Here is a 10,812-nt window from a genome sequence, read left to right on the forward strand (position 1 = left end):
GTGGATTTTCAACTTTCTATGTTCAACTTCCTGTTTGAGGGCCAGCACAGAGACAAGTTGACGCATCTCCAGAGATGCATCGGGCTCCTGCTGTGAGCTGGGCATTGGGCTGCCCAGTGCCCCATGCATCCTGCATCCTCAAGGGGTTTGTAGGCGAGCTGGAGATAGCACTCCTGCCCTAAAAACAGGTCCTCCTGGATGGCGGCCTGTGTGCCCAAAGCCCAGCTGGGAGAGGGCTTTGGGCAAGGGTGGGAGCGGATAAGAAGAGCCTGGGTGGGTGGGGTGGGGATCTGGATTCCGAGGGCTGGAGGGAGGGACACAACATTGTGAGCTCAAACTCTGGCTCTACCATCTACCCACTATGACCGGGTAGTATGGGTAAACTAGTCAGCCTCTTGGTGTCTTGGTCCCCCCATTTGTATTTGAAGTGACAGTCATTCCTACTTCTTAGGGCTGTCCGAGGTTTGCATGTGATAATTCCTGCAAAGGCCTTAAGACAGAGCCAGGCACATAGCAAGCACTTAATCAGTGTGAGTTTTTATTGTTGATATGAAGAAAGATGAGACCTGGCAGCGAAAGGGGTGGACACAGGGTCTGCCTGTGCAGACCCTGCCTGAGACAGATGATCTCGTGGTTAAAACTTGGGTTCCGTTCCCAGTTTTCCCATTTAAAGGCCATGCCATGTGGCCTTGGTTCCACCGCCTAACCCCTCTGGCCCTGGGTTTCCCTGTGGGCAAAGCATGGGTAATGATGACACCCCCAAGCCCTGAAGCTCAGATGCAGTAATGCTTAGAAGGCACCCAGCACAGTGCTAGTAACCACTATTATTTCATAAGGGCACAGAGGGGTTAAATGACTTGTCCAAGGCCACACAGCAAGGAAGCAGCCGAGCTGTGTGAGCCAAGGCAATGTGGCTCCAGAGCCCCCAGGGCTCACTGACACATGCTGCTGCCATTGCACTGCTGCTGCTGGGATCCCTGGTCTTCAGGGAGTGGACCAGCCTAGTCTTGGTGGTGGTGAAGGAACAGTCTCTGGCTCCTCTGGGACTCCAAGCCCCCTGGCCACCCCTTACACTGCACCCAGCTCTGGCTGTGGGGCAGCCCTGGGAGTCCTCTGGTCACAGAGCAACACACCCTGAGACCACAGTGTGGTCACATTTCTGAGAATCCCTCGCCTTTTGCCTAACCGTTCCCACTGGTGACAGGGCTCTTCCTTAGCAACCTCTTCTTCCCTTCTTGGCTACTTCATCCTAAGCCAGGGGCACATCTGGCCAACAGGGCGGGAAGGGACTGTTTGACGGCCACAACAGACAAGTGCTGGGGGCCCAGGGTGTGCTGGGGGTGGGAAGAGTATGGAGAGAAGGTCTTGCCTAGCCCCAAGCCCAGGCACATGAGGGGTGCAGCCAAACCCAGGTCCCTTTGATGGAGACGCCTGTGGAGCTTTGCTCTTGTCCAGTGGAGCTGGCTGTAGCCATGGCAATGAGATTGGGTCTCCCGGATACCCTTCAGGGCTGTGGCCTGCTCTTGCCCCCATCCTCCATGCCTCATGATCCTCTCTTGATGGGGGACCATGGCAGGAGGGAGAACCAGACCCCACAGAACCACACAGAAGCTGGAAGGGGCTGTGGGGATCCTTTCCTGGGCAATGAGTCCTGTTTCTCCTACCTGTGTCACATCTTCTACCCATGTCACATCTCCTGTGTCACATCTCCTACCTGTGTCACACTCTTTAACATCTTCAGGTCCCATCTGTACCATTCAACTCTATCATTACTCTAGGTGGATAACTCGTCTCACTTGCCATGAATACAACATAATCACAAAAACAAATATTACTGAAACAATGAGGTCAGCTCCCTGAGGGCAGTGGTTTGTGATTTAATGCTGTATTCCCAGCACCCAGAAAAGTACCTGACACATCACGGGTCCTCAAAATATATTTTTTCAAGTGAGGGGCCGGTAAATGAGCGCGTGCACAAAGGAAAGAGTGATCTGGATACAGATGCTTGGTGAAGGCGCTAATATTCGAGAGGTGTCAAAGCCACACCAGCCCCAAGTTGCAGACTTTCTTCGCAACATACCTATTGTGTGGAGGAGAGCTTTCCCAGCAGAGTGCCTGACTGTGCTCCTGCCCACATATACATGTGACGGCGTGTGTGGGGACAGACACCAGCCCCTTCGGCCACAGGAGGACCCTCATCTGAGTCGGCCTTTATGAAGGCTGGATGCTCCTTTCGGTGCTGGACAGGGCCATCTTCGAAAAGCATGGAGTCACTGTCCCCGCCTGGCAGGAGCCTGTGGGGGTGGCCGCCGCGCCTCCTAGGCAGAGGGCTGGCACAGGAAACCTGACGTCATCCTGACTCACTCCTCAGATGAGGCTGGGGGTGGCCGTCACTCGTCACTCGTCACTCTCACCTCCGTACCTGCCCCGCATAAGGATGGTAGCCATGCCATTCATTTCTTCCTTCCTCCCTGGGACACAGGCTTGGGGTGTAGGTTTCAAAGGAGGAGGAAGGAACAGGACACACAAGCCCACATCAGATCAGAGCTTCCAGCTTCGTGATTGTAGACGGGAAACCACTTTGCATGGGGGCTGGAGAGACGTGCCAGCGGGGGCAGGGGAGGACCAGGAATCCCAAAGGCGGGAGGTGAATGACACTTCACTGTCACAGTAGGTGGTTACAAAGAATAACACAGACGGCACACCCCTGCTGTTGTCCCTTCTGGTCTGGTGATGAGGAGCGGGGTCCTCCCTCCAGAACCTGCAGCCTGAGGGACATCCGCTCTGAGACCCCTTCTCTCACTGTCCCCTCCCCCCCCCCCCCCCCCCCCCCGCCCCATGTGCCTAGAGCCCTGCTTCCCCTCTGCCAGGGGGAACCCTGTTCCTTCAGGAGGCGGCAAAGGAGGGAAGACATCCCGTGCCATGACTCACCAAAGGTCTGGGGATCTTTAGTCAGAGCAGAAGTGGGGGTGGGACGTGGGTTTGAGTCCTCTTCTCCCTCTCTTCTTACCCCGGCCTTGGGCTTTCACCCCGTTATTGGGGGTGGGGGTTAACCCGGCTTGGGAAGAAGCTCCTCTTTTCAGTGCTAAGTCAGGCCCCCTGGAGTCTGTGTTCCAGAGCTGCAAAAGGGACAGCCCCACCACAGGTGGCTTTGAGGGGGTGACACATATGCAGCCACTTCAGGCAGAGTGCTGGGCAGGGCAGGGCCCCAAGGACAGTGCCACCACAGCAAACCTTTGATAATACACTCCCACTCCCAAGTGGAACTTCAAGTCCATTTTTCCCAAGGTGGGGGACAGCCCAGCATGGGAGTCTGGGGTCACCAGCCCCTACCATTGAGCTGATTGTCACTCCTGAGTCAGGATCTCTGCTGGCCAGTTCTCACTCCTCCTCCCCAAGGGGCTGGAAGGCTGTGGCTCCCAGCATGGCAGGTGACGCCAGCCCCACGGGTTAGCAAGACTGGACCTGACTATTCTTTTGCGTGCTCTGTAATTTGCCCCTGGAATCAGCCATTAAGTCATTTGCCAGGCTGATGCCAAGGATAAGGGCCCCATATCAGCCTCTGGGATCTGTGGCCCAGACACCCCGGCTCTGTTGTGGGCTCTGCCGCATCAGCCTCCAGACTGACCTGTAGGGAGGGACAGGACACTGCAGGGCCCAGGCAGTGGTGTAGCCTCATGGTCTTGGAACCGGTGTGGGTGAACAGCTGGTTCATTATGAGCTCCTATCTTACAGATGGGGACACTGAGGCATGAGAGAGTGACTTGGCCCCAAGAATCTTTGGAGTCCCTGGGGCTTCTGTTCCCTGGATCCCCTCTTCCCCACAGCACACGTAAGCTACAAACGGTCTCAACTGTTGTGCAAACAGATCTACAGACACATAGACCCGCCATTTTGAGGAGTTTAGAGTTTATCAGCCAAGTGGAGGGCTTGGGGCTTGACATGAGTCCTGGCTTTTGCCCTCTAAGACAGTCTGGACACAGGGAACAGCAAGGGAGCTGGAAGGGTCTTACATAGGGCACTGAGTAGTGGGAGCCCAAGGGGTTGGGATCTGAAATCCCACACAGCTAGGGGCAGGAATGGGGCCAGTTCCTGCTCCAGGATGCTGGCCCATCCACCTAAACATCTCTCTGCTTTGGAGTTCAGCGGCCAGAATTTCTTGCCTCCAACCCAGGGGCCCAGATCCTGCCCCCACACACACCTGGGCCTCACCACATCCGGCAATGGGCTTGCGGCTGGGGTGGGGGCGGGCAGAGGGGATGTAGATTACCAAGCTCCCCATTCTCAAAGCTCACTGTCTTGCTCTGGTGCCAGTCCAAGGTCTCTGCTGTCCAGGGACCCTGCTACAGCCTAGGGAGGGCTGAGGGGGGCGTCCCAAGGGGGTGGAGGAGGCAGATTCTGGTAGTTCTCCTTCTTCCCCTTGGTGAGGCTCCTGAAATTCCCACAAGGCCCCAGGGAGAGCCCAGCAACGTCAGTCAGAGTTCCCCTTCTGAGCAGGCCTGTGACTTGGGGAAGTGCTTCGCCCTGGGCCCCTGGGGTTTCCCTGGGCCCCAGGGGAAGCCTTGCCCCACTCATTACTGGAAACTTATCATAGGCCCCCTGCCTTTCCTCTGGTAGGTCCAGGGGTGCTTCTCATGCCAATGTCCAGCGTCTTGGGCCCAGGGGGAAATGGTCTGGACTAGCTTGGCCACTAACCTGCTGCAAGACCCAGAGCATTGGTCTCAGCCATGCAATGCCGGAGAGGAGGAAGAAGGGGAAATAAAGTTCCTCCTGTGCGAGGTTTCTAAGTAGAAAAGGGTCAGCATGGCTCCCCAGTCTCCAGTGTAGAAATCATCACAATGTCAATGTTTTGGTAACACATTCCTAGAGGGAAAATCTTGGAAGAGAAAGGAAGAAGGGAGAGGAAGCTTGGCAAGGGGTACCACTGGCGTCGAAGCCTCTGGGTCCGGGGATGTGCATCTGAGAAGCCAGTTCCCAAGGCCTGAGCAGTGTGGAGCAGCTCAAGGGGTGGGAACGTTCTCCCAGACTAGGACGCAAAAGTGGCGGGTGTCATTTGCGCCCAACTGATCCAGGCAAACACCTTCCCTAAAGAGCTGGTCCGGGCTTCCTCCCCCACCCTTAGCCCGCCCCGTCCCCGGGCCCGCCCAGTTCGCGCGGGCTGCGGAGGCGGGCGCCGGCGCCTTCCTGCTGCCCTTGTATGGTGACCCGGGAGGCCGGCCCAGGGGTACTTAAGCCGCGGCACCGCCCAGCGCGCCCAGAACCCTCCTTTCGGGCACCGCGGCGGCCGCGAGAGTCCCGGGGCGCTCGGGGGATAGGAGAGGAAGAAGCGCAGTTTAGAGGAGCCAGGGCCGTCGCTATGGGGCTGGAGGCGGCGCGCGAGCTGGACTGCGCGGCGCTGGGCGCGCTGCTGCGGGAGCCGCGGGAGGCCGAGCGCACGCTGCTGCTCGACTGCCGCCCCTTCCTGGCCTTCTGCCGGCGCCACGTGCGCCACGCGCGGCCCGTGCCCTGGAACGCGCTGCTGCGGCGCCGCGCGCGGGGCCCGCCCGCCGCCGCCCTCGCCTGCCTGCTGCCCGACCGTGCGCTGCGGGCGCGCCTGGCCCGCGGGGAGCTGGCGCGGGCCGTGGTGCTGGACGAGGGCAGCGCGTCGGTGGCCGCGCTCCCGCCCGACGGCCCGGCCCACGCGCTGCTCTCTGCGCTGCTGCCCGAGACCCGCGCCGGGCCCACGGCCGTGTGCTTCCTGCGAGGTGAGCGCCGCCCGCGCCGGCCCCCTCCCGGCCCCCGCTCCCCCGCCCCCTCCGACCCCGCCGGGCCCACGCCGCCAACCGCCTCTCTCGCTCCCTGCAGGTGGCTTCGACGGCTTCCAGGCCTGCTGCCCCGATCTGTGCTCCGAGTCCCCCGCCCCGGCCGCCGCCGCCGTGTCGCCTGCTGGGGTCGAGAACAGCCGTTCTGACGCCAGGGCTCCCTTCTACGACCAGGTGAGTTGAGGTCAGGGCTCCTTGCACTGCTCTTCCCTCTACCTCCGCATTTGCAGGATACGCACCTCTGGGGAAAGAGGCTGCCACTTGTGGATGCGAGGAGTCTCTCCATGTCCACACTCGTGTGTGTGTGTGTGTGTGTGTGTGTGTGAGAGAGAGAGAGAGAGAGAGAGAGAGAGAGACTCCGCAGCAAACGGGAGCGCATCTTGGTGTATCTGGTGTGGGCTGCTTATGTGCACTTCTGTGAGTCTGTGTGCCTGCAGCATATTTGGGGCCTTGACCGGTAGGTGTCTGTTTGTGAGTGTGTGTCTCCTTGTGTCCTCATATTCTTTTTTTTTTTCTTAATTTTTTTTTTAATGTTTTATTTATTTCTAGGAGAGAGAGAGAGATAGCGTGAGCAGGGGAGGGTCAGAGAGAGAGGGAGTGACAGACTCTGAAACAGGCTCCAGGCTCTGAGCTGGCAGTCAGCACAGAGCCCGACGCGGGGCTCGAACCCGCGAACCGCGAGATCATGACCTAAGCGAAAGTCGGACGCTTAACCGACTAAGCCACCCAGGCGCCCCTGTGTCCTCGTATTCTTGAGTGTGATCCTGGTCAGGTTAGGCGGAGGGCTCCCCCTTGTAGGGGCCAGTCTGCCATGTCTCCCCTCCCTGGGACTCAGGCTCTCCGGGCCTAGGTAGAGAAGACCTGACGGTCATGGCGCCCTCCTCCCCATGCAGGGCGGCCCTGTGGAGATCCTACCCTACCTGTTCCTGGGCAGCTGCAGCCACTCCTCCGACCTGCAGGGGCTGCAGGCCTGTGGCATCACCGCTGTCCTCAACGTCTCCGCCAGCTGCCCCAACCACTTTGAGGGCCTTTTCCGCTACAAGAGCATCCCGGTGGAGGACAACCAGATGGTGGAGATCAGTGCCTGGTTCCAGGAGGCCATAAGCTTCATTGGTAAGACGGGGAGCCTAGGCCCAGGGACCTGAAGGGGCACCTGTCTCCTCCCCTGCCCGCCTTCTGGTCTGACCGCCCTCCCCTTCCCCATCTCCTTCGCAGACTCAGTGAAGAACAGCGGAGGCCGGGTGCTGGTGCACTGCCAGGCGGGCATCTCGCGCTCGGCCACCATCTGCCTGGCTTATCTGATCCAGAGCCGCCGCGTGAGGCTGGACGAGGCCTTCGACTTTGTTAAGCAACGCCGGGGGGTCATCTCCCCCAACTTCAGTTTCATGGGGCAGCTGCTACAATTTGAGACTCAGGTGCTGTGTCACTGAGGTGGGCCGCACCATGCTGGCTGCCCCAGGGCCACCGAGTCCCTCAGTTCAGGGAAATTGAAAAGCCCCCAGGTGGCGGTGCTGGGGCTGTGGGAATGTTGGACTTTCTCACCTGGTGCTCTTCTGCTAGGCTTGAGGGCTGGTCCTCATCCGGGGACCGGAATGGGGGGGCATGTTTGCTTCCCCTCCCCCCGCTGTCTTCTGGCAGAAACTGACTGGACTCTAAACCCGTGCATTCCCACTGGTCCCACCTCCGTGTTGAAGTCCTTGGCAGCGCGAGAGCTCCAAGGGAACAAGCTGTGACAACCAGGAGCCCTGTCTGGGGGAGGGGGATGGTCCACTACAGGCCCGGAGCCTGCGCCTTGAGCTCCCGGGGAGCTGGGCGTCAGGGAAGTGACGCGTCTGTGGCGTCCGGACCTCTGTGCTTGCGTGTGCGCACGTGTGGCTGTGTGTGAGCGGTTGGCGCCTGTATTGGCCAGGCGCTGGAAAGTTATTTGTGTTCAGCTGACATTTAACACTCCCTCCCCCACTTCCTCCCAGCCCTGTGGGCGGGGGGGTTGGAAACTTAGCACTTTATATTTATACGGAACATTGAGGATATGTCAATAAAATATTGTTTTGTTTAAAAAACAACTTCTCAAGCATCTGGTCTCAAGTCAGCGCCTGGGAAAATGCTCGAACGCAGTTTCTTCATCAGACCTCACCTTTCCTTGTGTCGGCAGTATCTGAAAAGTGGAAGGAAGAAGGTGCTGGTGGGGCCTCAGCCACCGGAGAAACACCCCCCCCTCCCACCCCAGTCCCCGTCCCCTCCCCCTCTCCCCCACTACCCGGGGGTGTCCTGGCCCAGGTAGCGTTCTGTCTCCAGAGCTGAAAGAAGTGGTTTCTGGGAGGCTGTCTCCAACCGTATTACTGTTACTGGCTTTGGACCCTGTGGGTAAAATAAAAAGCTGTGTCCCTGGCTCAGACCCCACTCCCTTTTGGGAATGTGGATGGATATGTATGTGTGTGCGCCTGTGTATGTGGCTGCTGCCATGGGTGTGGGGTCTCGTCTCCAATGGCACACACATACTTGAACGTCTCTGTGTGTGTGTCTCTTTCCATGGCTGTGTGTGCGCGCATGCTAGGCCAGGCCTCCTTCTCCCCACAGTAGGGCAGCATAGCCTCTCACCTCTTCTCTCACACACCCAGGCCGGGACCCCAAGCCTCAGAAGGTCCGCTTGTGCCGGGGGCTCACGGCGGCCCCTGTTCCAGAGCTCCTTCTTGTCCCCAGAAGGCGTGTGGCCTGGTGTCTGGTGCGGAGAACCTGTCACCAGGCATGGGTTTAGTGGTTCTCCGCACCCACTCAAGTAGCGTGGCTTGATCGAATATTGGTTACTTGCCTGGTGCCAGATCTTGCTGCCTGGGGAGGCGTGAGTCGCGGCCCGGCCCAAGCCAGAAGTGGAGGGGTGCATGCAGAGGCGGCCGGAAACGGGTACTGTGATTTGCCTGAGAGCAGGGGTGCTGAGGCCTTTGAGGACAGCTCTCGGACAGCTCACCCTGTGTCATTCAGCCCCCACTCTGACGCTACTGGCCACTTGGAGTGTCATCTAACTTTTTCCAAACTCAGCTCAGGTGTGCCTCCTGCAGAGTGCTGGCTTTTCCTTAGGAAATCCTGAGTGCCTGGCCGGGAACACTTCAGCAGTGTATTCTGATGGCCAGGGAGCCAGCTCTGACTGCTGTATTTCAGTTCCCTTATCTATAAAATGGGGTTTATTATTAGCCTTGCCAGTTAGGGTGGTATCCAGTCAATCCGTGTGAGGGCTTAGCCCAGCATCTACACATAGTAGGTGCTCAGGCCATGTTAGCCGATGGTCCGCGAAGGTTTTCAGGTGTGAAGGTGTGCGTCTCCACCAGGCTGGATGCTCATGAGGTCATGGCCTGTGGTCTGCTCTGCCCTCTGTGCCCGGGGGTCTGGCACAGGTGGGCCCTGGTTCCGTAAGGCCAGGTGCGGGGCAAACAGCCCACCCTCAGCGCTCCGTTCCCTTGGCCATCTGGGGGTGGGTGCAGCGCTCCCTGGTGAGCACTGGGCAGAGCCAGGCTTATTGTCAGGGCTTTCTAGCCCTCAGCCTGGGGCTGGGGTGGGGGTGGGGGGAGCATCTGGGGCCCTGAGTCATCGGAGCCTTCCCACCACGCAGTCACATCTCACAAATAGCAGGACTGGTGGCTGCCCACTCCAGCCTCACCACGACCCCATCCCTTCCACCTACCCTCCCCATCCAGCCTCCCTTACCTGTGTGTTTGTTTTCTAAACAAACTGCATTTCTGGCTCTCTCCATCCTTCCTTATTTATTTTTTGAATATATATTATATATATTTTTTTATTTGAGAGAGAGAAACCATGAGCAGGGGAGAGGGGCAGAGCGAGGGAGATAGGGAGAGAGAGAGAGAGAGAGAGAGAGAGAGAGAGAGAGAGAATCTTAAGCAGGCTTCATGCTCAGTGCATAGCCTGATGTGGGGCTCAGCCCCACAACCCTGGAACATGACCTGAGTTGAAATCAAGAGTCAGATGCTTAACCGACAGAACCACCTAGGCACCCCTTCCTTATTTATTTATTTATTTATTTATTTATAACTTTTAAATTGTGGTTAAAAATATACAGAGTGGGGGGATGCCTTGACTCAGTCGGTTAAGCATCCAACTTCAGCTCAGGTCATGATCTCACGGCTTGTGGTTTCGAGCCCCACATCAGACTCTGTGCTGACAGCTCAGATCCAGGAGCCTGCTTCGGATTCTGTGTCTGCCTCTCTCTCTGCCCCTCCCCGGCTTGTGCTCTGTCCCTCTCTCTCAAAAATCAGTAAAAAAAAAAAAAAAAGAAAAAACAACTAAAAATATATGGTAGTCCCTCCTTATCCAAGGTTTTGCTTTCTGTGGTTTTAGCTGCTCATGGTTAACCGTAATCTGGAGCAGATGATCCTCCTTCTGACCTGTTGTTGGAAGGTCAATATTAGCCTAACACTGCGTCATGGTGCCTATATCATGCACACCGCTTCATCTCATCACGCAGACATTTTATCTCCTGTCATCACAAGGAGAAGGGCAAGTGCAGTGCAGTAAGATGTTTTGAGAAAGAGACTATATGCACATAGATTTCATTACAGCGTTTATTAGTTGTTGGGGTGCCGGGGTGGCTCAGTCGGTTAAGCGTGCAACTCTTGATTTTGTTGTGAGCTCGTGGTTCATGAGTTCAAGCTCTACATTGGGCTTTGAGCTCACAGTGTGGAGCCTGCTTGGGATTCTCTCTCTCTCTCTCTCTCTCTGCTCTTCCTCTGCCACCCCCCCTTCTCAAAAATAAATAAACTTAAAAAAAGAATTCTAGCATTTATTAGTTGTTGTTAATCTCTTATTGTTCCTAACTTGTTTTTTCTTTTTCTTCCTTCCTTCCTTCCTTCCTTCCTTCCTTCCTTCCTTCCTTCCTTCCTTCCTCTTTCTTTCTCTTCCTTCCTTTTCCTTCCTTCCTTTCTCTTTCTCTTCCTTTCTTTTTCTTCCTTCCTTTCTCTTTCCCTTCCTTCCTTCCTTCCTTCCTTCCTTCCTTCCTTCCTTC

The 10,812-nt window shown here is 57.1% G+C and overlaps 1 protein-coding gene across 1 annotated transcript; it reads left to right on the forward strand.

Moving 5' to 3' along the window:
- The first annotated feature begins 5,275 nt into the window (after window positions 1-5,275).
- On the forward strand, window positions 5,276-7,864 carry DUSP2 (dual specificity phosphatase 2). The gene is made up of 4 exons (XM_039231784.1): window positions 5,276-5,744; window positions 5,845-5,975; window positions 6,695-6,914; window positions 7,017-7,864. The coding sequence occupies exons 1-4, from the start codon at window positions 5,357-5,359 to the stop codon at window positions 7,229-7,231; spliced, it is 954 nt and encodes a 317-aa protein (XP_039087715.1). The 5' UTR covers window positions 5,276-5,356; the 3' UTR covers window positions 7,232-7,864.
- The last annotated feature ends 2,948 nt before the right edge of the window (window positions 7,865-10,812 follow it).

The sequence above is a fragment of the Hyaena hyaena genome, unplaced genomic scaffold, assembly GCF_003009895.1.
Source record: "Hyaena hyaena isolate Hyena2069 unplaced genomic scaffold, ASM300989v1 scaffold_57, whole genome shotgun sequence".
NCBI classification, from domain to species: domain Eukaryota; kingdom Metazoa; phylum Chordata; class Mammalia; order Carnivora; family Hyaenidae; genus Hyaena; species Hyaena hyaena.

Excerpts from the sequence above, each read along its gene's own strand:
- DUSP2 (XM_039231784.1), top strand. The coding sequence starts at position 5,357 with ATGGGGCTGGAGGCGGCGCGCGAGCTGGACTGCGCGGCGCTGGGCGCG. Across the intron at positions 5,976-6,694 it reads GGGCTCCCTTCTACGACCAG|GGCGGCCCTGTGGAGATCCT; the intron begins GTGAGTTGAGGT and ends CTCCCCATGCAG. Across the intron at positions 6,915-7,016 it reads GGAGGCCATAAGCTTCATTG|ACTCAGTGAAGAACAGCGGA; the intron begins GTAAGACGGGGA and ends TCTCCTTCGCAG.